General features: G+C 50.2%; 1 protein-coding gene across 5 annotated transcripts; it reads left to right on the top strand.

The window, feature by feature from the left end:
• Positions 1-901: 901 nt before the first annotated feature.
• Positions 902-27,874, top strand: SLC6A12 (solute carrier family 6 member 12). 5 transcript variants are annotated; one of them, XM_080662771.1, is made up of 16 exons: positions 902-1,146; positions 2,915-2,998; positions 4,972-5,250; positions 12,191-12,325; positions 15,608-15,748; positions 16,061-16,148; positions 17,059-17,191; positions 18,738-18,872; positions 20,636-20,739; positions 21,086-21,210; positions 21,663-21,775; positions 22,483-22,620; positions 23,324-23,426; positions 25,297-25,397; positions 25,921-26,091; positions 27,309-27,874. In XM_080662771.1, exons 3-16 carry the CDS (start codon positions 5,037-5,039, stop codon positions 27,450-27,452), a joined length of 1,845 nt encoding a protein of 614 aa, XP_080518897.1. In that variant the 5' UTR covers positions 902-1,146; positions 2,915-2,998; positions 4,972-5,036; the 3' UTR covers positions 27,453-27,874. The 5 variants fall into 5 exon arrangements, with proteins under 5 accessions (XP_080518897.1, XP_080518898.1, XP_080518900.1 ...); XM_080662772.1 differs by having other exon boundaries at positions 902-1,022; XM_080662774.1 differs by lacking the exon at positions 25,921-26,091 and having other exon boundaries at positions 904-1,146.

The following is a 27,874-nucleotide window of genomic DNA, read 5'->3' on the forward strand; positions in this document are numbered from 1 at the left end:
CAGCGTGGGACATACACATTAGTTAGTACGTTTCACCTCTGATAGCTGCCAGGCAACCAGACAAGGCACAGCTCTGTGCCTTAGGGCTGCCTGGACCACACTCTACCACCTCAGCCCCAGCTTTCAGAGGACCCACAGCAAACCCCTACAACTCCCCTGAAGCACCTATGTTATCCTAAGCAGTTTACCCTATTGCTTTAGCCCTCACAGCAACTCTACAAAGTGGGTATTGTTATGTACTGGTACCTTTTACAGATTGATAAATGAAGGCTCCCAAGACGGTAAAGGACAAGAGGAGGAGTTCCAGCTCAGGTGTGACTGCAAACCTGTGTCCTTTGAGTTCCTTGAGGTGTGCTCTGGGCACTTTCTCTAGGAAAATCCCAAGGAAAAGGGTAGTTGTTGTACAGGTCCAGAGCCTGCCTCGAAACCACAGAGGGCAAGTGCTTGGTGGAAAAGTCCAGCATGTGATTCACCCTCCTCCCGTACTCTGTCACTAAGGCCAACTCCCCTCTGAGGTTCCAGCCTGGGAGTTGGTGCTCCATCCTCTGCTCTGGTGAGAGGGGGCTGGCCTCTGCCGGTATGTCCCCATCTCCTCATCCCTAAGAAGAAGCTGGTACCAGGAGCGGGCAAGGTGAGAAGGGGGAAGAGGGAAAGGGCAAGGAACCAAAGGAGGAGAGCTGAGGTCGGATCTGCGTCTCTGAGCCCCGCTTGGAGGGGTCCTCTTGGGACAGCACGAGGGAGGGCGGGAGGGGCTGCGGAGGGAGAGAGTGGGGGTGGGGGACTGGGGACAGAGGACTTGACTTTACTGAGATTAGATGTTGTAATCCTGGTTCACAAACTTTTGACCTCAATCCCTCCTGTTGCTCATGGTATTTCTCTGTCCCTTCACTTCCCAATACACACACACACACACACACACACACACACACACACACACGCACACGCCAGTCACTTTCTGTCTGGGAGCCCAGGAAACAGCTCAGATGGGATTCTGAGCTGGGAGGACAGGAGAAGGAGCGAAGGTGGAGGACAATTTCCCTTTCAGGTCCTGTCTCTCTGGGTATTCCCGTAGTGGCTTCCCTGGGCTCTCCTGGGGACCTGAGGCATGGAGCTGAGCTGACCACAGGAGCCGGGATCGGGGCTGAGGTGAGCAGGAGGTGGGGGGCTGGATCTGTCTTCGCAGTCTCCGGGAGGGTCCTCAGAGAGGCAGACTCTGTGTGTCTGTGGTGCAATGCACTGGGCCAGAGCAAAGTCTGCTGCTCAGGATCCCAGGACAAGGGGTGTCCCAGCTCCCCCTCACCATCCACGGCATCTGAGTTGCTCCAGAATAAGCCTGGGGAGCAGAAAAGTCCACAGGTGGGGGACGGCCACAGGGAGTGGGTGAAGGAGGAGTGATCACCTGACTAAGAGCGGGAGGGAAGCAGACAGAGCCCAGCAATGTGGGAAGAGAAGCAGACAGGAGAAACCTCGGCCATTCCTGAAGGCCCATGGTCTGCAATTAGCAATCACAAGCGAGGGGCTCCTGCCCCCCTACTAGTAGAGCAGGAGGAGGAAGCTGCCTGGCTCAGGGAAGGCACGGGCATGCTGGTGCCTGAAGGGGGTTGTGAGGGGGCTGACGGAAGGTGCAGGCGGCCACCAGCCAAGCCAAGCAGCCCCCAGGGTATGAAGGACTAGACGGGAGCCAGGTTTTGGTGCCATGCACACAGGTATGTGTGTGCAAAGGGACGTGACGGGAATGGCACCAGTGTGTGTACGGAAACAGCAACTGGTATGTGGGTGTGGGCTGAAGCAGGAGCTGGGGTGTCCCATGCTGGCCTGGGATGTGACAGGGCTGAGCTGGGGTCCCAGCAGTATGTGGGGAGTAGCGTTGCTACACTTGTCTGCTCCTCTGCTAGACCCTGGCCAGGCCTCTGTCCACATGCCTGCTTCCTACAAACAGTTAATTTTGGACTTGCTGTCTTTTGAATATTTCCTCGATGGGCAGCACTCAGCCCAGTGTGGCCGTTGGTTCTTTGCTTCTGGAGGGCACTGAGGTATGGTGAGGTCCATTGCATGCCCCACACCCTGCCCCAGCTTGGCAGAGCAGGTGGGCAGCCTGGGGAGATGATGCTGGGGGCTGGAGAGGTGACAGGGCTGGGGTGGACTTGGGAAGGGGGAGATCGCTGGAAGTCATCCTGACTGTGGATAACACTGTTGTTTATCCTTAGCAAATGGGCTTCAGTGGAAGGGCACAGTGGGGGTGGGATGAGGGTAGCAGGAGGGCCAGGTGTACTATCCTTCTGGCTTTTAAAAGTAACCCAGGAAGGAGAGCTCTGTACAGCTTGTTTTGATGCCTAACATCTTCCTGGACATTTGTTCCCCGAGTCTAACCTGAAGCCCGGTTGCTCAAATCAAGCCTGTTCCCCCGTGACTTACCATGGCTCTGGGCCAGCTTTCCTTTCACATGCCCGCACTTTCCTTCTGCCATTCCGGTGTTTCATTCTTACCCGTAAGCTATGGTCCTCCCAATAACATTTTTTTTTAAACTAAAAAAAAGTCACATTAGTGTCAGTTCACGAGTTCATGTTCTCTTCTCTCTCCATCCCATCTGTGATACAACCCAAATCCTATGGCCAAACTGGGTTCTGAGATTTGCTTCCTGATCCCGCACTCTCCTCTGGTTCCCCTCATTTACTCCTTCCCCACCTCTCACTGCTGAGGACAGCTTAGCCCTGAAATAGCTGCTTCTGTCTGGGAGCAGCAAGGCTTGTCTTCTGACATCCTTTGACAACTCTTGTGCTTGAGCTCATCCTGAGCTGAGCTACCCTATGGCTTGCAAGCAAAGGCAATCATCTCTCCTTGTCTTTTAAGGATCTTCTTTTTATCCTCTGCCCTCCCAATACCCCTACTGAGCAGAGGTTATTCTCTCTTCTAGGAAGCATAAAGCACAGAGAGGAAGTGTGATTTGCCTAAGGTCACACAGCAAGTTAGAGACTCAGCTCCACCACTTACTGCTTTGGTAAGTTTATGCCAACCATTCAAAAAAGCTTTTACTGAGCACCTGCTGTGCTCAGTTCTTGTTCTTAATTTCTCTGAGCATTTCCTCATTTATAAAAGGGAGTTAATAGTAATACCTACGTCAAAGATTTTTTATGAAGATGAAATGTAATAATGTATATAAAGATGTATGTTTTTAGGACAGAGCTTACTCAAATGTTAACTTATTACTATTATTAGCTAGGTTTGGACTAGAACTTTGGTTTCTGTCTGATGCTTTTTTCATCAATGTTTTTTAGTCCATCCATCCATCCATCCATCCATCCATTCATTTGTTTGATAATGATTCAAGGGCCGATCCTCAGGGTGCCCCAGCCTAAATTCTGTAGCAGCATTCACAGTTGGTTCAGGTATCATCAACTTTCCCCCTGGGGTGAGACTACCCTGCTCTTTCAACCTGAGGCTCTGCTTCTCAAGGCCCCTGAGGTCTGCTGTTACTCTGAACCGGAGCTTGCTCCATTCCCTTCTTCCACTCATCCTCCCTTATATCAGAGGCTGAGGCCTCTGGTTTCCACTGTGTGCCTCTCTCCTCATCTCCCCGCCTGGACTGAGCTTGCAATAGCAGCCTCTGAGTAGGTGCCAATACCGGAATTTCACCCTGACATGCTTTCCCATTCCTGGGATAACCTGCACCCTTCAAGTCACCTTCAAAAATTTCCATAACCTCAAATGGCTCCTGCCACACCTTCCTAACCAACTTGGACTTGGGCTGTTGCCTGGGTTAAAAGGACCAACAAATAAACACAGACTCTTCTTTTAATAAAAAGGACCCTGTGTTTCCGCAGAGCCATGGAGAAGCATGGAGCACTTGGTGGCTCTGAGTGACTTGATGCCCCAACGCCCTTACTTCGTAGGGGAGGAGCGGGGGATGGGTGCTTCCCTCTGCACTCTTGGCACCTCCTCCTGGCAGCCCAAGGGAAACAGAGGCAAGAGGTAGCCTCAGGGAGATGGTGGGGTGGGGGAGAGAGAAGGGGAGGCAAATAACGATTTTTAGGTACAACACCAGCTGCAGCCATCTGTGTTGTGGCCATTGACAAATAGACAACAAGCGGGCAGAGTAAAAGTGAGTGGCCCACGTGATTTTCCTGAAAGTCCAAGGAGCTTTGGGCTCATTAGTAGAGCAGAGAGTAGGGAAGGGCAGCGACCTGCTATGATATGCAGCTACTTCTGACCCTTTCCTTGAGGGGTCACTGTGATCTGGAGAAGACCACCTACCAAGTGAGAATCGCTCTGGTGACCCCTTCTATCACCAGGACCCCACCCTGTTTTCAGGACAGAGGTACAACTGAGAGAAAAAGAACAGGGTTCCCTTGAAGGCCTACCCTTGGTCCTGGCACCAATCCTAGTCCTCATCTGGCCTTGCTCAGAGGCCCCACCTTCCCCTTTCCTCCCAATCAGATGTCTCGAGCTAGCTGGCTCCCATGTTTACCCTGAGTTGGTCGATCACTCTGGCACAGGGATGAGCACACAGCTGGCCAGCAGAAAACCATGCAGTCACCTAGGCCACATCTGCCCTTTGACCTCCTATCATCCCTGACAGCCTTGATCCCTTCTGGCCTGAAGGCTGAGGAGCTGGGGCACACAGATGGCTGGCTGTGAAGATCAAAAGGGACCCGGAATAAAAGGCCAGAAGCCTGGGTTTAAATATAGTTCTAAATGGTTTAGGCAAGTCACTTCATCTGTCAAGGCCTGGGTGTTCCCATCTGCAAAATGGGCAAGCTAAGATTTGGTCCCTATTTGTTTTCAGAGTCATGAGAGCAAAGTGTAACTTTAGGTGTAAATGACATTGAGAGCTTCAGAAGAAAATCAGTATTAAAGCAACATTCCAACAACATCAAAGCAACATTCCAACAATAATGAAAGATTAGGATGGAGAAAGCAGGGATGGCAGGCATGCGTTGGGGTTGCACAGCTCATTCCTTCTCCTCCCACCAGGCCGTGCCTCTCTCACCATCCAGCTCCACTCCCAGCTCGGCGGCCTCTGGATCCATTACGGGGCCATGGACAGGAAAGTGACAGTCCACGAGGATGTGCCTCCTGTGGTGACCTGGGTCCCTGAGGAGGGAGAGAAGCTGGACCAGGAAGGCGAGGACCAGGTGAAGGATCGGGGCCAATGGACCAACAAGATGGAGTTTGTGCTGTCAGTGGCCGGGGAGATCATTGGGCTGGGCAATGTCTGGAGGTTTCCTTATCTCTGCTACAAAAATGGAGGTGGTGAGTTCATTTTGAGGTAGGCGCGGTGGGGAGAGCTGTGCCCTGATCACCAGGCAGTGCCCACCTGGGTGCCTCCTGCCTGGGCATTGTGGTAAAATGGAAGGAGGCTGGGATGGAGCTAGAGGACTTGAGTTCGAGTTCTAGCTCCACCACTGGCCTCAGTGTCCCCCTCTGTGAAATGGCGAGGATACCCCACAGGGCCACAGCAAAGATTAAATGAGCAACAGCAGGACCTAGGAGTCTGAGTTTTTAATAAGCTCCTTCATTACTCTGTACGCATGCCAGTGTTGACAGGAGTCATTCATTTATTCAGCTAATACTATTGTGGGCATAGCATGTGCCAGCCACTGTTCTAGATGCAAAACAGAACATATTCCACATGTTGTCTGCTAGTGAAGGGTGGCAGATCACAGACAAATAGGTAAAATATGTGGCATGTCAATGGTGATGAGTGAAATGGCGAGAAGCAAAGCCGGGAAGAGGACAGAGAATGCTGGGCCATAGGGTGGGGGCGTGGGGTTTGAAATATAAACTACGATACCAGGAAATGTTTCACTGAGGAGGGGACAGTAGACGAAAGAGTTGAAGGAGGTGAGGGAGCGACTCTCGTGGACGGATCAGGTGCAGAACACTCCGAACCGGGGAGCAGTGGCCCAGGTCTTGCAGGCTCTGCTCTGAGTGAGGTGGGAACCACTGAGGAGTTTCATTCAGTGGAAAGATATTATCTTGTCTATGATTTTTTTTTAAATTAAAGAAAGATAATTTTATTATTCTTCAGCACTGGTAGTAAAAATGAGCAGGGGCATGGTAGGGAGGGGCCAGAATACTCTTTTTAAGTGCACAATTAAATGGTTTTTAGTATATTCACAGAACTGTGCAACCATCACCACCATTAATTTTGGGACATTTTCATCATCCCCAAAAGAAGCCCCATACCTGTTTACAGTCACTCCTTATTCCCTCTCCTGCCAGCCCTTGCCAACCTCTAATCTACTTTCTGTGGCTATGGATTTACCTATTTGGAATGTTTCATATTTCTATGAATTTATTTGCGACTGGCCAGATCCATGCTTGCCTTTTGAAATACCTGTACTCTTGTGGAAATAATATATGTTTATAGTGGACATTAGAAATATTCTGGAAGGTAAAAAACAAACAAACAAGAAACATTCTCATTGAAAGGTAACCATTATTTAGAAAATCCTTTGAAACACTTTCTATATTTAATTAGACACATTTTTACTGAGTATCTACCATGTGTCTTGCTCAGTTATTATTACAAACTGCTTGAACCAATGACACCAAAGAAATAGAAATAAGATTTCCTGGGAAGGTCAGGGCTACGGAGCCAAAACTGGGAGTGGGGGACTAATGCTGGACCAGAGATGAGGGGAGGCAGGAAGAAGAGGTAGAGGCAGTGACCTACTTCTTATTTTTTTCCATGTTATTGTTTTATCAATAGTGCGCCCCTTTTTATTATTTTTTTTAATTTTTATTTTATTGTTTAAAGTATTACAAACAGTAGTACATATGTCTCCTTTTTTCCCCCCATTGACCTTCCCCCGGCCTCCCCTACCCCCCAGAACATGCACTCACCGCCCCCCCAAGTGTCTTGTGTCCATTGGTTATGCTTATATGCAAGCATACAAGTCCTTCGGTTGATCAGTGACCTACTTCTTTATCCCAGGCCACAGTTTCATGGACACATAGGATGTTAGAGCTAGAGCTAAAGATGATCTAGGCAGAGCCCTCATTTCATAGAGGACACCCCAAACCACAGAGCTGATGGCAGCAGTAGTTCCCGGAAGCAAGGTTTGCTGGCTCCCACACCGCTGCATGCCTCTCGCCTTGCTATCTGAAAAGAAGGGACAATGCCAGCCCAGGTTCCAGTGCCCACCCTGCCTCTGTCCTGCCTGGTGGCTGCAGCTGTGGCCGTGACCTCTGTATTGACCATGGGGCGGGGTGAGAGACAAGCACCTATGACAGTGTGCAGGGACAGGCTGAGCCAGGTCACCTGGGAAATGGCAAGACCAGATCACATTTACTGTGCAGGTTCTGTGTTCCTTTCTGTCACCTATGTTCTCACTTAGCTCTGTCCCAACCCAACTACTTGGGAAAGACATGCTGCCTTGATCACGTTCCCTTTAATGCCAGGGGCTAAGTGAGGTCGGGGTCTCCCTCTGGGGTCACTGGTCTTTGGGGCTTTAGGAAGGTAGTAGTGAAGGTCCAGGGAGTAATTTCCTTATCTGGACGACTTATCATAGATCCATGTGGGAACTCCACAGGCTGACCTAAATGTCAATTTTTTGCTTTAGGCTAGAATTGTACTAACTCAGTGTGGTAATATGGTTTATCACAAGCTGACCATAAGCTCTGGGTGGCAGTTAAATATAGTTTTTACTAATATATTAATTTAAAATAATTAATAATTATTAGTTAAAATGGTTATCAATGGATTATTAATTAATAATTAACTAATGATTAATCATTAGCTAATACATAGTTCTGTAGAGAAAAATCTTTCAAAAGGAATGAAAGAGTAATCTTATATAATAAGAGGCTAATATGCAAATCAACCTTACGTCAGAACAACCGGTTGCTATGATGAGCACTGACCACCAGGGGGCAGACGCTCAATGCAGGAGCTGCCCCCTGGTGGTCAGTGCGCTCTCACAGGCGGTGTGCTGCTCAGCCAGAAGCCGGGCTCACAGCTGGCAAGCGCAGCAGTGGTGGCAGGAGCCTCTCCCGCCTCTGTGGCAGTTGGACATCCCCTGAGGGCTCCCGGACTGTGAGAGGGCACAGGCCGGGCTGAGGGACCCCCACTCCGAGTGCACGAATTTCATGCACCAGGCCTCTAGTAAAGTAATAATGTCTTTGGTTATGAAAAAGCAGAGAGTCACCAAAACAGATCATCCTCAAATTATTTCTTCCAAAAGAGAGTTTTAGGAAATTCTGAGTTTTCTGATTGTCAGCAGTTCAGGGGAGAGTGTGTGGCAGGGATTCTGAGGTGCCGGCGCACCTTAGCGCAGCGGGAGGGAGAGTTGTACAGGCCTCCCTGTGGCATCACAGACTGCCTGTGCCCATGCCTGGGCAGGTACCGATACAACTGAGCCAGGATCACCTCCCAAGGGAGGTGGAGGGGAGGGTGTTTGCAGTGATCATGTGTTGGAAATCCAGAGGGAAAGCACCCCTATAGTCCATCTAGACCCAATCTCCTCCCACTGTCCCAAAGGCCCAAGCCTAGTCCCTCCCTTTCTGGGTGGACTCAACCTGAGGCAGGCCCAGCTCTAGGCCTCCTGAGGGCCCCTTCCTCTGTGGGGCAGAAGTCTCCGTTTCAATAATAGAACCAAAGCCATTTCCTTGACTAGAGGGGAAGGGTCATCACACAGCAGGTGGGAAGGAGCCTCTGGGTCATGTGCCCCCACTGACTTCCTATAAAGTGCTCCCTGGGGAGTCTCCCAGCCACATTCCTTCTCCTGAGCACCACTCCCAGCCGAATCCCTGCAACTCTCTAAGCCAGGAAACCAGAGTCAGTGGTGCTGATTAGACTGGGGTTACTGATGCTCTAGCGTTACTCAGGACGTAAAGGACTTCAGAACTTGGGGTAGAGTTACTGGCTGGCCATGGCTCCCTGGGGCCTAAAGACCCACAAATCCTTCTCATGTGTTGCTGTTGGGAATGCAGATTGGTACACAAATTTTGGAGGGCAATTTGGAAATGCACGTGAAAGATCTTTAAAAAATGTCCAACCTGAAAAGTGGAAAGAACTCAAATCCTATATAATAAAAGGCTAATATGCAAATCGACCGAACGGTGGAACAACCGGTCACTAGGATGTGCACTGACCACCAGGGGGCAGATGCTCAATACAGGAGCGCCCCCCCCCCCCCCCCCCCGGTGGTGGTCAGTGCACTCCCACAGGGGAGCGCCGCTCAGCCAGAAGCTGGGCTTACGGCTGGCGAGCTCAGTGGCGATGGTGGGAGCCTGTCCCACCTCTGTGGCAGTTGGACATCCCCTGAGGACTCCCAAACTATGAGAGGGTGTAGGCTGGGCTGAGGGACCCCCTCCCCTCTGAGTGCATGAATTTTGTGCACCAGGCCTCTAGTATATATATAAATTCGGCCAGTGTGGCTCAGCAGTTGAGCATCAACCTAGGAGCCAGGAGGTCACAGTTGGATTCCCAGTCAGGGCAGGTGCCCAGGTTTCAGGCTTGATCCCCAGTGGTATGCAGGAGGCAGCTGATCAATGATTCTCTCTCATCATTGATGTTTATAGCTCTCTCTCTCTCTCTCTCTCTCTCTCTCTCTCTCTCCATTCCTCTCTGAAATCAATAAAAATTATATTTTTAAAAAAGAAAGGATATTCTAACACATGCTACAACATGGCTGAATCTTGAAGACCTTATGCTAAGTGAACTAAGCCAGTCACAAAAGGATCAGTACTGTATGATTCGTTTTATATGAGGTGCCTAGAAAAGGCAAATTTAGAGAGAAAAAGAATGGTGGTTACCAGGGGCTGGGGAGAGAGGAGAATGGGTACAGAGTTTCAGTTTGTGATGGCTGAAAAAGTTCTGGAGATGGATAGTGGTGATGGTTGTACAACAGTGTGAATGTACTTACTTAATGCCACTGAAGTGTATACTTAAAAATGGTTAAAATGGTAAAATTTATGTTATATATATATTTTAACAAAAAAAGCAAAAAAAACCCCAAAACTGTGTATACCCTCCGACCCACCAATTCCTTTGTTGAAATTGATACTAAGGAGCAGATTAGACAAGTGCATAGGATGTGGATGATGGTCTGCATCATAGCAGTTTTCTTAGGAATCAACAGAAAAGGCCAAAGGACATGCTGATAAAATAAACTAGGACAGATGCCCAAGATGGAATACTATACAGCCAGTAAAATGATGGCATAGAGATGTATTTACTGATATCAAAAGGAATTCATGATATACATTTTAAAATGGTTATGAAATAATATATAGTAGGGTCTCATTTTTTTCCAAAAAAGAAATACATATGTCTGTATGTTTATAAGAAATTGGAAGGATATATAATGCTTTTTCCTTTCTTTTTCTTTGTACTTTCTATTTTTCTACAAAGTAATATGGATTGCTTGAGAGACATTATAATGTAGTAGTTAAAACATATTATGATAACATAAATAAATAAATATATTGATTTCAGAGAGGAAGGGAAAGGAAGATAGAAACATCTATCTCTCTGTTTAGAAGGCTAAGTGACTGGCTGACCAGCCGACCGTCTGATAGGTATGACGTGCACTGACCACCAGGGGGCAGACGCTCAACGCAGGAGCTGCTGAGTGACAGCCACTTTGCAGAGTGCTCCCTCGCACTCTGGGACCCTTCAGGGGATGTCAGATTGCCAGTTTTGGCCCGATCCCCGCAGGCCAGGCAGAGGGACCCCACCTGCCGGAGGGACCCTGCTCACTTCGCAGATGCCCTTGGAGCTGCAGCGCTGTCCCAGGTGTGGCCGGCCAGGTTGGGACTGCGTGACATTGGCTCCAGGGCATGTCCGGCCTGTCTTGCCCAGTCCCACCCCACTAGCCACTTTCTAATTAATTTCTTTTCAATGTGCACAAATCCATGCACCGGGCCACTAGTATCCTATATAATAAAATCCTAATATGCAAATCAATGTAACGGCAGAACAACCGTTTGCTATGATGCGCACTGACCACCAGGGGGCAGACGCTCAACAAAGGAGCTGCCCCCTGGTGGTCAGTGCACTCCCACGGCAGGCGCAGCAGTGCTGAATTGAGTGGGATTGAGCCATGTGGGAATCGGGCCAAAACTGGCAGTCCAACATCCCCTAAGGGGTCCTGGATTGCGACAGGGTGCAGGCCAGGCTGAGGGACCCCACCGGTGCAAGAATCTGTGCACGAATCTCTAGTCAATGATGAGAATCATTGATCAGCTTGCCTCCTGCACATCCCCTAATGGGGATTGAGCCCACAACCCAGGCATGTGCCCTTGACCAGAATCAAACCCGGAACCCTTCAGTCAGCAGGCCAACGTTCTATCCACTGAGCCAAACCGACTACGGCTATGATGTAGTAGTTAGGAGTACAGACTAAGACCACTTGAGTTTGTGCCTCACTTTTCTCATCTGTGTCTCAGTTTTTGAATCTTTAAAGTGGCCCCAGTTTTTCATCTGTAGAATGGACATAATGGTAGGTTGTTGTGTGAGGATTTTGATGTTGGTGAAGCATTTAGAAGAGTGCCTTACATACAGTAAACACCAAATAAGTGCTAAGTGTTATTATTGTGCAATAAACAATAACCCATCGGCCCATGGGTATACTTCTGAGGTGAGGTATGTCTTTGTGACTGAAGTGGGTACTGTGGGCTTAGGGTTGCCTTCAAATTCACTCATATGTAATTTGCTGGATGTCTGTTAGGTCCCGCCTCCTGTCAGGGCCTGTAGTCAGTGCCTGATCACCTGGCTGGCTGACACCCCAGTTCTTGAGAGTGGGGCTGAGCAGAGGAATGGCCTTCTGTGCTGAGAGCCCAGTTCAGATCAGAGCCTAGTGGAGTGAAAAATCCCTCTGAAATTATTAGAGGGAAAAGAATTTTTCCAAGGTGTTTTTGTTTATTTGTTTTTCTCTAAAATGTAACAAACGTGATAATTTAATAAGCATATAAAATTATACAGAACACATGTTTTTGTTCCAAAAATAATAAATTGCCTAGATTTGTGAAGCACACTGAGCAAATAAATAGCGCATACATTAGGATTTCCACCGAAATTTCCCTTCCAAGATCTTTCCTGTCCTGAGTAAGGTTCAGACTGGAAAATTTTCTGCCTGTCCTTGGGCACAGATAGGAGGAAGCCAACTTGTGCCCTTGGGAGGGGTGAGGAGGGAGATGAAGGCCTAGGCTAAAGGCTCAGCCCATACCTCTTCTTCCTCTGCAGGAGCCTTCTTCATCCCCTATTTCATCTTCTTCTTCACTTGTGGCATCCCGGTGTTCTTCTTGGAGGTGGCATTGGGCCAGTACACCAGCCAAGGGAGCGTCACAGCCTGGAGGAAGATCTGCCCCCTTCTCCAAGGTAAGTGTTCTCCCGGGCCCACCTCCCCGCAGGCCACCAGCCTGCCTTCATCCCACCGTTGACTCTCGGTTCCTATCTGCTCACTACCTTGTCATTCAACCACTGTCATACTGTGCTAAGTGCTGTGGGGGACTTAGGAAATATCATCAGGCTTATACATCCTGAGGAGGAAGGCACTCCTCAAGAAAGTCAATACAAGGTCACAAATGAAAAATCAGGAGCAGAGCCTTGCAAATGGGGGACCCTGAAGCTTCATCTTCACCAGCTTCCTGGAAAACGTGTTCCTGTGTACTAGTAAATGGTGTGGTCCCAGACATGCCTCCAAAGTATATAATAATAGTGATGATGATGATGATGTCTAACACCCGTTGAGCCCTACTGTGTGTCAGGGTTCATGTCATCACTTTCCGTGCAGTTCCTCACCTAATCTTCTAATAATAACTCTAGTCACCTCATTTTGAAGATGTGAAAAATGAGGTCATTTGCCAAGGATTTGAACCCAGATCTACCTGAGCTGAAGGTTCATGCTCTTTCCTATGTTAGGGATTATGTTAGGTACAACCCCTGCCCTCTTCTCTCTGCATCTGTTGGCTCTAATGTGAGCAGCTTGGGGTGTCCTTCCACCACCCCCTCTAAAGTGGATTGGGCCAGTCCCCTGTGGGCCAGTGGGAGAGAAACCCAAGGGATCTCCTTCCTGAGAGGGTCCTTGAATACGTGAAATGGAGAGAGGACTCGCCCTCATGTCAGCCCCAAGGGAGCTCCAGGGCCTAGGCTGCCTGGGGCTGCTGCTCAGCTTGGTAGGCTGGACAGAAGTGGGCATAGCGAGGGACACTAGCTCCTGAGCAGGCTGGGAACCTGACCACTGACTGGGGGAGGGGAGGCCGGCTAGCCTGGCCGATTCCTCTTGGGCCTCATGGGGCCCTGTGGGGGCAGCCGTGAGGGACTGGGGCAGGGTGGAGCTTGGCCCACTCAGGTTTCTACTCCAGAGTTCTGGGGTTCCAGGAGTGCTGTGCCTCAGGCAGAGCACACAGCTGGGTTCTATCCTGGGGCCAAGCCAGCTCAGAGGTGGCACAAGCAGGGCTGGCCTCTTGAGCACACAGGTACTAACTTCAACAGGGGCGCCATGGGCAGGGGAGCAGAACCAGCATTGGGTGGGGGCTGGGGGGAGACTGCTGCTCCCTTCTTATTTTCTCCATTGAAGAGACCCCAAGGCCTAAGGTCTCAAGCAAAGGCTCGCTCCAGTTGTGTGCGCCTATGTTGGTGGGACGGTTCAGGTTGTACTACCTGCCCTATACATGCCTAACTGCCCCGCCCCGCCCCACGCCACCCTCCCGGGGAGTCTGAGCGCACAGGGCGAGGCACTGAAGAAACTCACCCCTCAGCTCACCCACAGCCACCGCCTCCTTCAGCTTACACGCGGGCGCCTGCTTCCTCCACCCCATCCCCACCCGCAGAGATGGGCGGGCCCCTTCCAGCCGGGCAGCCGGCCTCCTAGCGGGTGGGGCTCCTGGGTGGGCGGCAGTGGGAGCACAGCGCGTTCCGCGCACAGTGGCTGCTTGTTTGGTGTGCGGCTCTGTTCGCACTGGCGGCTGCCAGCTCCTCGGGGACCCCCTAGCTATCGGGAGCCCTCGCCACGTCCCCTCCCGTGGCCCAACCCGAGGCGGCCCCGTCTCTGTCCCTGTCCCCGCCCCCCCCCCAACCCCCAACCCCCAACCCTCCTGGAGTTTGCCAGGCCAATGGGAATCTGGGCCTGGCACGGAGTGGGGGCGGAGGGCATTGTTGCCAGTCAGCGTGGATTGTTCCAGCAGCCCTCGGCTGGTTGTCTAGGTCTCCCACCTTCTTCATTAGTTAGTTCTTGAGTTTGACATACTCTGGGACGCGAGGCAGGATGAACAAGCAGCTCCTCTCCTGGGCTGCCCCACCCCCCGACCCCTCCCTGCTGGCTCTCACACCTCGAGACTAACCGCGGCCAGCGCTGTGCTACTTTTAACCCAACGTGGCAAAGGCGGGGTGGGTGGGTGACTGCTCCTGCACTCGCGCCCCTCCCCCGCACCCCCAGTCTCCTAGGGTCGGCCCAGGAGACTGGCTGCACCCTAAGCCCCCACTGCTGCTAGGTGTTCAAATGACACGTGTCACTCGCCGCCCACGCTTGCCCCCCAGGGGGCGATGGCATTTAGGCTGAGCAGGCTCCACAGGTCTGGACCGCTCTTTTCCTTGCTACTTCCTTCTGGTTTTGGCTCTTATTTTGAGACAGATTCTTACCAAAATTTCCATACTTACTCCTGTGTTCTTCCCACCCTTTAAAAATGTTACAAGTGATGTATGATTGTACTAGAAAAACTAGAAAATGCAGATAGGCAAAAAGAAAAAAAACTGTAAGAAGTGAACTCAAATCTTATAACCTAGAGCAGTGACTTTCAACTCGTGGGCCTCAAGAATTTTTAAAACATGCAATTCCTGACTATTTAGTTAGGGACACTGACCTCTTTTCCCTTAGACTGCCAAGTTAAAAAATGACAACAGCCAGCACAACAATAGCTGTTGGGTGTGAATGAATCAAAAGTATACCTACTTTTTTTGTCAGGTCGGCCAAAAAAATATATTTTTTAGTGTGCTGCAGAATTTTAGTAAGTTTATGTGCATCATGAAAAGGAAAGGTTGAAAAATCACTGACCTAGGGAACCACTTGTTAATTTTTAGATGCCCATCCTTCCAGAATTTTTCTCATAAAAAAACAACATCAAATAGCCTATGTAATAAAAGGTTAATATGCAAATTGACCAAATAGCAGAAGGACCGGTCGCTATGATGTGCACTGACCACCAGGGGACAGATGCTCAACGCAGGAGCTGCCCCCTGGTAGTCAATGTGCTCCCACATGGGGAGCGCCGCTCAGCCAGAGGCCCTGAGCCAGCTCACCTGCAGCAGCGGTGGCAGGAGCCTCTCCCGCCTCCTCGGCAGCGCTGCTGACATCCCCCAAGGGCTCCTGGACTGCAAGAGGGCGCAGGCCGGGCTGAGGGACCCAGTGCATGAATTTTGTGCACCAGGCCTCTAGTATATTATAAAAATAGGAGGATGCTTAGGATAGTGTTCTATAACCTGCTTTTCTTACTCAGAAAAACAGTCTGTAAATGGCTTCTCAGGCCAATAAATAAAACCTGGTTCTCTTTTTGTAGCACCTAGTATCTTAATCATAACTGGCAGTTTCTAGGTGACTTTTTGGGGCTGACATTGATCTCATGGATTCTCTTATTGCTTCCCGCCCCTCCCCCACTCCGGAAGGCATTGGTTTGGCATCTGTGGTCATTGAGTCCTATTTGAATGTCTACTACATCATCATTCTCGCCTGGGCCCTCTTCTATCTGTTCAGCTCCTTCACCTCTGAGCTGCCCTGGACAACCTGCACCAATACCTGGAACACAGGTATCTATCATTTCACCTCCTGGGATGTGTTCTCTCCCTAAGGGCTGGGCTTGTGGTGGCTGGATTGTGTCAGAGGTTGGTGGGCTGAACAAGAGCAGAATGAGGCATATGGGGTAGGGGGCTGAGCCCATGAACCACCCGAGCAGCCAATTCCTGACACTCTGGAGGTGGGGGCTTCAAAGGAAGCTCTTGGGATCTGGAATGTTGGCAACCACCAGGCCGCAAGACCAGAGGGTCAGAGGTACTAGGGTGTGAGGGCATCTCTTCCTATCTCATCCCTGGCTAATGCACGCCTCACTTTTTCCCCAACAGAGCACTGCATGGACTTTCTGAACCACTCAGGAGCCAACACAGTGACAACCTCTGAGAACTTCACCTCACCTGTCATAGAATTTTGGGAGTAGGTGGTGGGCCTGGTTGCCACGGGCCAAGGGGCCTCAAGCAGAGGAAATTTGGATGTCTGAGGCCTGGGGCACAAGTTTAAGGCTCTCTGTGCATGTTTTCCAGCACTTACCCCACCCCACACATCACTGAGAGATGAAGGGACACTCATATCTACCCACAGTTGTTCACCTACGTCTCCCAAATCCATCTATGTTCACCCAGACTCACACATCTATCCACCCTATACCCTCGCATCCCCTGTACCCTACACCCCCACAAGACTTGCACATCTACCCACACATGTCCACTAGTGTGCTGGAAACAGTCTGGACCCATTTAGGAGAGCTGGTTGTACACATCCCATCCCAACTCCATGTTCAGTCACAGTGGCCAAGGTGGGAGTATTTACACCACAGAAACGGGCAGACCCTACACTCACACATTCACTTTCCCACATGACCACTTACATCCACACACCTACCTGTGCCCACACTCTCACACATTTCCATCACTCCTGTACACATCTTTAGGCACTATTATACACTCCACCCCTGCACTTGATACCCATATACTTGCTCATCAGCCTGCATGTGTAAATATTTACTCTCCATATACTCATTTATACATTCCTTACCTCACCTCTCCCTCTCTCTCTCTCTTTCTCTCTCTCTCCAACAGAGAGATCTGAATGAGTTAGAAAGACAAAGATACCTATGGTATTACGTGATTTGGTCTTCTAACAGCCAGGGGCATACAGACAACAGGTGGGAACATGGCAGGGCCATGGGAAGGTGGAGTGGGTGGGGGCAGGGGAAGCCTGGAATATGAGATCTGTGGGGTCAGCTCTAAGAATCAGGAGACTTGATGACAGAGGCAAGTTGTCCCCTTTAGCCTTTCACCTGTTTATTTATTTTTCCACTCATTAGGAGACGTGTTCTGGGCATCACTGCAGGCATTCACGACCTGGGAGCCCTGCGCTGGGAACTGGCCCTGTGCCTCCTGCTTGCCTGGATCATCTGCTACTTCTGCATCTGGAAGGGGGTCAAGACCACAGGCAAGGTGAGGTGCTCTGGTCCCTGGTAAGCTCTCTGTGGCCCCAGAGCCCCCAGGGACATTCACAGCGTCCTTCTGGAGAATGGAAAGAAAGTGTAGTTTAAGGGAGAGGCCCGGTGAGAACATGGGAAATCATAGGAAGGCAGAGTTTAGTTCAACACAAGGAAAGCCTTCCTTTTTCGATATGATTTTAAAAGGCCTCTTTATGTAAGTAATATGCAGAGCAAAATCAGAGACATAAAAGGCCCACTGTCAGAGCTAAGCATTGTACAAGCCATCAGCGCGATGGCAGGTTGGATATACGAATCCCTCTGTTAACCTTTTGCTGTGTTGCCTTCTAGTTTCCTTTATTCGTGTGTATGTGGGTAGCTGTGTCTAGTACGTGTGTATATCACACAGTTAGGATCAGACACTCTTTTTTTTTTTTTAATTCCCATCTGAGGATATGTTTTATTGATTTTAGAGAGAGAGGAAGAGAAGGAGAGAGAAACATCGATTGGTTGCCTCTGTATACATCGAACCCACAACTGGGGTATGTGCCCTGAGCAGGAATCGAACCCACAACCTTTTGAGGCATGGGAAGATGCTCCAACCAACTGAGTCAGGACTGGATCAGACACTCTTATGACTTGCTTTCTGTATTTAACAGCAAACACATCAAGACAATGCTTAGCTTGAGCTAGCACACAGACCTGTCTTTGAGGTGGTGAGTTTCCAATCACTGAAGGGGTTATAGCCAAGAATGGACCACAGTGCTTATTGCACTGAGACAGTTCAGCTTTGAGCATTATTTCCAACCCAGAGAGGCTGAGACTGATGCTTCATGCTCTTTAAAGGCAGAAACAGACAGGCCCCGACTTCTTTGACTAGCCTGCTCCTGCAGCACCCCACCCCCCATTCCATGGATTGTTGAAATAATAATGAAACAGTGACAGTAATGACAAAATAGCCATAGTAATAATAATAACAAGGACTCTGCCACCACCTGGTAAGGGGCTGAGCTTGGCCAGGGGCAGTGTGGATTCCTCTCTGAGTGTCTCCAGGATACCTGGAGCTCAGGCCACTGCTGCTCCCCGGCCTTCAGCCTGGAAAGTACAGTCTCCGTTACTCATAGATCACTGTACAAACCTTGCCCTCACCGCCCCGCCCCCGCCCCCCCCCCTCCCCGATGAAGGGAGGCCACCCTCCCCAGGGGACATGTGGAGAACAGCCAGAATAAGGGGTTAAGGGAGACCAGATTCTGGATTTAAAAATAGTCTTTGAAATGTTACGGCTGGAAACTCGTACCCCTCCCTGACCTTCCTCCTCCCCCTGGCCCTGTTGATGTGTATCTCACACTCTGCTGGGGGCCCAACACCCACAGGAACATGGAATGAAAGGTACAGAAAGTTTATGTGTCCATCCCTCTCAGATGTCTCTCAGGTATTGGACACTGAGCTAGGTATGGCTTGTGCTTCCCGGGGAGGGGTGACAGGAAGACCACTGCAGGTCCCTGTCACCTCCTGGCTGCTGTGACCACATTAGGAGTGACTTTGACCTGCTTTCCTCCAAGGTTGTTTATTTCACAGCCACGTTTCCCTACCTGATGCTGATCATCCTATTGATTCGAGGCGTCACACTTCCCGGAGCCTATGAGGGCATCATCTATTACCTGAAACCAGATTTGTCTCGCCTGAAGGACCCCCAGGTAGGAACTGTGCTGGGGATCATTTTCCCAAAAGTCTCTCATCCCAAACCAGATCTGTACTTTTGAAAGCCTTTGATTGCTTTCCTCCTGGTTTAAAGGCAATCAATGTCCACTGGAGAAAACTTAATATGAAAAGGAACTAAAAACCCACCACTCAACTACAGTCTGTTAGCATTTTGATTTTTTTAAAAAATCCTCACCTGAGGATATTTTTTTCATTGCTTTTCAGAGAGTGGAAGGGAGTGAGGAAGGGAGGGAAGGCAAGAGAGAGTGAGAGAGGTAGGGAGAGAGAAATGCTGATGTGAGAGACATACATCGATTGGTTGCCTCCCACATATGCTCTGACCGGGAATCAAACCCACCCTTTTGGTGCTGGGCCAACGCTCTAACCATGTAGGAACACTGGCCAGGGCTTCTGTTAGCATTTTAGTATATTTCCTTCCATCATTTTTTCCTAGCTGGATGGTGTGTGTGTGTGTTTGTGTGTGTGTGAGAGAGAAGGAGAGAGCGATAACATAGTTGAGATAATTACACACTGAGTGGCCAGATTATTATGATCTCTGAACCCATAATAATCTGGCCACTCAGTGTATATCCTATATAATAAAAGGCTAATATGCAAATTGTCCCCTCGACCAGGAGTTTGATCAGCAGGCAAGCCGGCCAACTGCCCATGTCTCCTACCCCTGGCCAGGCTGGCCGGACCCCACCCATGCACGAATTCATGCACCGGGCCTCTAATAATCTGAGTGGCCAGATTATTATGCGTTCAGAGATCATAATAATCTGGCCACTCAGTGTATATAGAGATATATGTTTTTTCACTTATATTTAAGCATTTTTCATGCTATTCATTTGTAAATGCCATTTTTAACACTCGCATAGTATTTCTTCCATCCATCCATCCGTCCATCTATTCATTCACCCATCATGTCCTGAGGTCCCAGGAAGTGCTGGGGAGCCTGTAGAGCTGGCGAGGGTGGGCTCATGCCTCTGAGCGTCACACCTGGGGCCAGTATCGTCATTTACTCACCCCTTCCCCTGTTTGGGACATATAGGCCATGTGTTTTCTTACGATTGTATGTACGGCTGCAATGAACACCTGTGTTTAAATCTTTGACCACACCTCTGGTCATTATTTCCTGACAGTAGTCAAAGAGTGTGCACATTTTCAGGTTCTTGAACTGTCCCACTGCAGGGATGCAGACTTCCACTGCCGGCGTTTCAGCAGGGCCCACGAGAGATCGATTATGATTTATTTTAATCATTGACAATTTGATAGGCCAAAATAATATTATATTGTTGGTTTATTTAAAAAATTTTTATGACTGCAAGGTTGGATATTTCCCACATATTCATCAACCATTTGTGTTTCCTGCTCTAGGACTTGTCTGAGCACATTCTTTGTCTCCACTCCCTCCACCCCCAAGATGCTTGGCGTTTCTTCTCTCTATTTCAATGCCGTGGCCCCTACGCCCAGCATGGCTGCCTAAGGCACACTCTGCATGTTGAATTGAGCAAATGCCTCTAGGCTCCCCTTGCAGAGGGCCTCACCTTCTCTGGGGCATTGCCATGGGTGACAGACTCCACCTAAGAATTCCAAGTAACACACTCTTATTTGGTGCTTACCTCGTGCCCACAGAATCAAGTTACAGATGGACCCTGACCGTGAGAGTTGGGATTAAGGGACTCTCTGGGAACACGGAGCAGGCCCGCCGGGCTCCCTCCGCTCTCCCTCACCACGTTCTTGGGGTTCCCTGTAGGTGTGGATGGACGCGGGCACCCAGATTTTCTTCTCCTTTGCCATCTGTCAGGGGTGCCTGACAGCCCTGGGCAGCTACAACAAGTACCACAACAACTGCTACAGGTAGGGACATGGGCGAGGGGCCCTGGGGGACCCTGCCTGCTGGCGGGCGTCTGAGGAGGGCGGGTCCTGCAGTGGGCCCAAGACTTCCTTCTTTATTATCAGGAGTAACAGGTTGTGTGAAATTGGCATTCTGGGTTCGTTTCCCAGACCGAATTTCTCTCTTCCTCCCTCTTCTGTCTCCCTTCCCTCCCCTCGCCTTCTGCAATCCCTTGTTTGTCCTTTTCTTCCTTTTTTTCTTCCTGTTCACTCTTCCTTTTCTTATACTCTTACTGTCTTCTGATCTCTCCTCAAATATGAATTTCGTTCTCCCTTTTTCTTCGTTTTATCTGCATTCACCCGCCTGCAGGGACTGCATTGCCCTCTGCTTCCTGAACAGTGCCACCAGCTTTGTGGCTGGATTTGTGGTCTTCTCCATTCTGGGCTTCATGTCCCAAGAGCAGGCGGTGCCCATCTCTGAAGTGGCTGAGTCCGGTAGGTGTTACATTGCTGTCTGGGACTTGAGGGGAAGGAGGGTCAGAACATAGATCTTCCTACAGGAAAGCAGGGGTCCTATGAGCCTTTTAGCATTGAGGGCGGTGCTTGGCACATAGCAGGGCCTCCATAACCCTGGGAGGGAGGGAGGCGGGGACGGATGGGTGGATGGACCCACAGTTGCATGCATGGATGGAGAAAGGTGGATTGATGGACAACATGCTCCCCAGAACCTGGGAAGAGCAGAATAATAAATGGAATCACCCTGCCCTCTTGAACTACCCCTATTACACACACACACACACACACACACACACACACACACACGCACACACACATACTCACATGCACACACACACACTCACATGCACATACACAGTGCCTCTGGAGAGGGCCCTTCCCTGAGGGCAGTGAGAGCCCTAGGCTCACCTGATTGTGTTATGTCCTGGCAGGTCCTGGTCTGGCCTTCATCGCATTCCCTAAGGCTGTGACTATGATGCCCTTATCCCAGCTGTGGTCCTGCCTTTTCTTCATCATGCTCATCTTCCTAGGGCTGGACAGCCAGGTTTGTCACCCAGCCCAGCCCTTCCCTGCCCAGCCCTGCCCTGCCCTGCCCTGCCCATTCCTGCCCTGTCCAGCCCTGCCCTGCCCATTCCTGCCCTGTCCAGCCCTGCCCTGCCCATTCCTGCCCTGTCCAGCCCTGCCCTGCCCATTCCTGCCCATTCCTGCCCAGCCTGGCCCAGCCCTGCCCAGCGCTGCCCTGGTGACTGTCTTTTCAGCTTCTGCATTTCCTTGCATTACCTTCCCTCTAACTCCCCTTCCCCTGACCATACATTTGAAGGCCCTTTCCGCTGTCCAGGGAAAGGGGTTAGTTGGGTGACCCCACATCTCGAGACCATCTTTGGTAAGGGGGCCACTGCTTTGTTCCCCCTCACCTGACCCTTCCCCATGCTTGGATGCACCCTCCCGCCTTTTTCCAGATACTTGGCTCAAGCTTCCCATCCTGCCCCCATAGCCTTGGGGACAGAACACATATCTGCTCTCCAAGTCTCACTGCTGGGGCCCTCTGTTGTGGATATGTGGCCACGGGCAGAGATGGCCTCACCCCTGGCCATCACCCATGTCTGCCCTTTGTACCCTCCCCCCCACCCCCCGCCTGCTGCACTCCTGCATCAGCAGGGGGAGTGGGGTGAGAGGAGGCTGGGGCAAGGCTGTGCTGGGGAAGGCCCAAGGGCAGGGCCCCTCTCACTCAGCTTCCCTCCTGGCCCACAGTTTGTCTGTGTGGAGTGCCTGGTGACAGCCTCCGTGGACATGTTCCCCAGGCAACTCCGGAGGAGCGGGCGGCGAGAGCTCCTCATCCTTGCCATTTCCATCCTGTGCTACCTGATAGGGCTCCTCCTGGTCACCGAGGTGAGCAGGGGCGGTACCTGCGGCCGAGCTCCAGGGTGAGGGAGCCATGGGGACACCGCTGACCTTTCTCAGAGCCACACTTTTCTCACCTGCTGACCAGCGGTGTTGACACCTCACAGTGAGATTGTAGGGACCACACAGTAGAACCCATCTCTGTTTGTTAGCTCTGTTTTGGTTTTAGAAACCAAACACAAGCTGGCTTAAGCAGAAAGGGGAGTTTGGGGGTCAAGTAGAAATATTCTGTTTTATCTATGGTTGGACCTAGCTGCTCTAATGACATGGTCAGAAGTGCCCATCGCTAGCTCCCGGTTCCCTTTCCTCTAGTGACTTCATTCTTAGCCAGATGGCCCTCCTGATAGCAAAGAAGGTAACTTCTGCCACCCAACCACCCACAGGAGAGCGTGGCCAGCGTCCAGCCATGCCTCTCCTTCAGGCCTGGAGCAGGGAGAGGAATGCTGGGCAAACAAACAGTGTATGTCCACCACAGTCCCAGCGTCCTTGCAGATGTGAGAATTGTTGCCCTGATGTTAAGTGAGGGGCCAGGAGACAGGGAGAGGTAGAGCAAACTCCTTCTGGAGGCAAGGAGTAACTTCCCATGGGCCGGGGAGGAAGCCGTGGACAGAGGCTTGCCCTGTTGCTGTGTGGTGGAGCGTGGTCCCTGCCCCCACTGGCCAAGTTCTCAGCTCCCCGCCCTTCTCCACAGGGCGGGATGTACGTCTTCCAGCTGTTTGATTATTACGCTTCCAGCGGCATATGCCTGCTTTTCCTCGCAATGTCGGAAGTAATTTGCATCAGCTGGGTGTATGGTAAGTGGGTTGGGGGAGGGGGGGCTCCGGAACCCAGCTAAGGGTGGGACTTGCCCGGATGAAGGACAGGGTGTGCTAGCCTCTGATTTCTGTGTTTTTGTACCGCTGCCCTGGTTCTTTTCACGTGGTAAGTGCATCCATCGCTGGGAACCCAGGCATTTCGCATTATGCAGGAAGAGCGGGGATAATGACAACGAATTCCTTGAGGGGTGAGGGCCATTATAAATATCAGTGGGCAGTTTGGTTTTTCTTTGCTACACAGGCTGCCAGAGATCCTTCCCCGGCGGGAGTTGTAGTTAAAAGAGACCTTCAGGGCCATTTATTCTGATCCTGTGCAGATCCCACAGTCCCTTACGAAGTTATCGCCCAGATTTTGCTTGAATTCTTCCATGAACAGGAAAGCCATTCTTTTTCCGTTTTGGCAGTTATGCATTTCTTTCTTGCACGAAGGTGAACTGTGCCTTTCATTGACTTTTCCCACAGCCCCGGCCCCTCGGCTCTGAGATAACTAACCCACGGTGCTGAGTGCTGTCATACCCTCACTGTTATTGTGCCTCATAACAACAGGGGAGAAGCCTTTAGCTACTGAGCCAGTGCACTGCTATATGCAAGCACTTGCTACCTCCCAACCTGTACAACAACGCTTTACCGGGGAAGGTGAGGCTCAGAGAGTTATGGCTCTTTCCTGAGCTCACACAGCTAGTAAGTGGAGGAGACATCATCATACTCCAGGTCTGTCTGGCTCCACTGCACCAGGTTGGGGTACACATTGCCAAAGTCACAAAGCTCAGGGCAGAGAGGGTACGGGGTGCCATGTACTGGGGCCTTGTAACAAGCTATGAGTAGGAAAGCTTTCATTTTGCTGCCCTTGGCCTTCCTATTTGGTGTCCTTTCTGCTCCTTGGAGATGTTCTCTCCCTTCTCATTCAAGCACCTGATGTCTTCCCGATTGTCCCTCCTCCTTTTCAAAACTTGTTCTCAGAGAGGGTCTGATGAACTCAACCACAGTGAGGTGTAAATGGCTGATGAGTCTTAATATGTTAAACCTATTCAAGAGTATTTGGTTTTTAACTGGGGAGAAATTTACAAGCCAAAGGAATGACTCTTTAATGGTGGCATTTCCTGCCTTAGTGACCAGAGGGAAAAATCTTTTTTTGGTGAGGGGCGGCTAGAGGGGTCTTCTAAGTGCCTTTACCAATCAGGGGCTCTTAACTTCTTAGAAGATAGAACAAATGTGAAAACCTGAGGCCATTAAACAAAACCAAACATCAGTGTTTTCATGTGCACCAGTCAGCCCTCTCCCCGTGCGCGACTGAGAATGCAGGGGCTTCCTCTGGAGTCTAGAATTAGGCTTCTCAGTAGTGATCTCCCCCTTCCCTCCCCATCCTGCCATCTCTCGCCTATGCTCCCCTCCCCTTCCCTCTCCTCCCTTTCCCTTCCCTCCCCTCCCTTCCCGTGGAGATCTGGCTCTATCAGAGCGGAAAGTATCTGCTTGAGCAGTGGCGCACTTGCTGTTTTGTGTTTTGACTTGAAACCGAATTCATCTTTGCTATGCAGATAAACAAGCATCTGTGTCTATAGCACCGAGCCCCATTGTAGGCTCTCACCCTCTTCTGTGGTTAGGACTGTGGAGTCTTCATCCAATGACAGGGGGACAGAGACTGCACCCAGAGTTGGGGGTGACCCCAGGGCCCCTGGCTTGTTGGTGGCAGCTCCTTCTCCCTCCCCAACTCCCAGCACTGTGTCTGGGGTGCCAGGTACCCATCTCATTCACAGGGTTGGGGGAAGAGCTACCAAGTGAGTCCTTCCCAAATACCCATGAGCTGTCCTCACCTTTCTGTTCTCATTCTTCCCCCACTGTGCCTGGGCAGGGGCAGACCGTTTCTATGACAACATTGAGGACATGATTGGCTACCGGCCATGGCCCCTGGTAAAGATCTCCTGGCTCATCCTGACCCCTGGACTTTGCCTGGTATGTGCCCACCCAGCTACCCCTTTATTCTCTCCTGCCTGCAGCAGACTCAGCGGGGAGGAGCAACAGGTTGCCTGAGTTCTGGGGCTCTGTCCCTGCCTGTCCAGTGATCTTGGGAGGCTGGTCCATTCCCTCCGATGTATTGGTTACCCTGGCCCTTCTTTTCTGGGGCTATTTCTCCATATGTTTGCTTTACTGTCTTTATCATCTATTCCTATTCCTTCTCCATCCCTTTCTCATAGCATCTCTAGCCATCTGCCCAATTTCCCAGTTATTGGTCTCTGTCTGCTTAGAGCTCCTCTGTCTCTCTTCCTTTCCTTCATGTCTCCTCCTTTCTCAGTCTTTGATGTGAGTGATGCCTAGGCCCATGATTTGCTTTAAAAAAGTAAAAGCCATTTGCAAATGAACCACAGTATATTTAAATTGTCCTATGTCACAGTGCATTTAAGTAGAGAGGAGAGAATTTCATTGGTTCTATCTCATCTGTGTCTGACCACCCTGCCTTCTGCCCCACTCTTTCTAGGCCACTTTCTTCTTCTCCTTGAGCAAGTACACACCTCTCAAATACAACAACATCTATGTGTACCCTCCCTGGGGATACTCCATTGGCTGGTTCCTGGCTCTCTCCTCCATGGTCTGTGTCCCACTCTTCATCATCATTACCCTCCTGAAGACCCAGGGTACCTTCAAGAAGGTAGGGGGCTGAGGGAAGTGACGCATTCAAGAGGGCACTGAGAGAGGTGGGTCTTGGGCAGCACACTACAGCTGGGGCCAAGCTGTGAGTGTGGGGCAGCCCTTCAGTCAAATAGAACCTTAAAGAGAAAAGTCTTGGAAGATCAGTCTAATAGTTTCATGTTCAGAAACATTAGAAAGTCCCAGAGTCCTAGACCTTTAGAATCTGACCTCTAAAAGATCATTGAGGCTGGTTAACCAATGGTCAACTGACATAGGGTTAAGGGGAAACTAAGTCACAAAGAAGAACATAAATGGCCCAGACACAAAGGCTTACAGAGCACAGATCTCTTGCTCTCAGGAAACTGATAGCTGGCTCTCATGGTTCATTCCACACAGTCTCCCGGCGTCTTTTCTTACCTTAACCTTGTGGGGAACCATGTGCAAGAGGCCTCCTGTTTAGAGTTTGGGACATGCCTTCCTGGAAGAATATATAGTCACAAAGACATTACAATATAGAAATCTATCTGGCCTACAAGTAGCAGAAAACTCAACCTGCAATAAGCAAATAGGCTTATTTTTTTTTCTTACATATCAAGAAGATCAGAGACAGGGGTTGCTGGCATTTTGTTCAGCTGCTTAAAGAGGGCATTAGGGACCAGACTCATCCTATATTCCTGCACTGCATTCGTGAGCATGTTGTGTCTTCATTGTAAACGTATCACCTCATCGTCACAAGAAGGTTGTCATGACTCCAGCCCTCACATCAGCAATCAAGGCAAGAAGGGCAAGGGAGATGATACCACAAACACTAATAATGATAGTAATGCAGTATTACTACTAGTAAAAATAGTAATAGATATGTATTGAGCATATAATAGTAAGGAAATTAATAATAATAATAAAACCAGATACTTATTGATGCCCTACCCTGTGTCAGACACTGTTCTATGAGGTATGTACTCTTATAATCCTCATTTTATAGATGAGGCAGAGAGGAGTTAAATGGGTTGCCTAAGATTGCACAAGTAACAGAGCCAGAAGTGGAACCTAGTTCACACTCTTAATCACCATATTATTGCCTCTTCTCTCTTCTCAAAATATTTATTTATTCACTCATATGGTACTGAGCTGCCCCCATGTTCCTGGCTCTGTGCTGGGCCTTGAAGATACAGACACAAGAAAGCATCTTTGCCTCTCTCGCCAACAATACCCACTCATTCCCTCTTCTCTCCACAGCGCTTGCGACAGCTCATCACCCCTGACCCCAGCCTGCCACAGCCCAAGCAACACCTGTATCTGGATGGTGGCACCAGCCAGGACTGTGGACCCTCCCCAGTGAAGGAGGGACTGATAGTTGGGGAGAAAGAGACCCACTTATAGGATGTGGCTGAAAGCCAGGGGGCTCCTGAGCCAGGAACCTGGGGTCAGGGCCACCCTCTCCCTCCAGTGGACAGCCTTCACCTCTGTCCCCACCACAGCCCTATTGAGAACGCCTGCAATGTCTGGGGCACCCCCAGCCTGCGATGTCTGGGGCACCCCCAGCGAAGGCAAGACTCCCTCCTCTCTCCTCTCAGCGGAAGCAGCTCCTCCTGGTGGGCTAAAGACAGTCCCTCTGGAACATGCCATGCTATGAAGCAACTCCCTGCTGGAACCCACTGTCGTATTTATAAAGGAGGGTGGTCTTTTTGGAGCTCACCATCTGATTATAGCACATTACTTTGTGAGGATCTCCCACTGCAGGGATGTTTCCTGTTAGAGTTTACTATATTTGTGCATTGGAATATAGTGCCAATTGGAATACA

The sequence above is a fragment of the Plecotus auritus genome (assembly GCF_963455305.1).
Source record: "Plecotus auritus genome assembly, chromosome: 3".
NCBI classification, from domain to species: Eukaryota; Metazoa; Chordata; class Mammalia; order Chiroptera; family Vespertilionidae; genus Plecotus; species Plecotus auritus.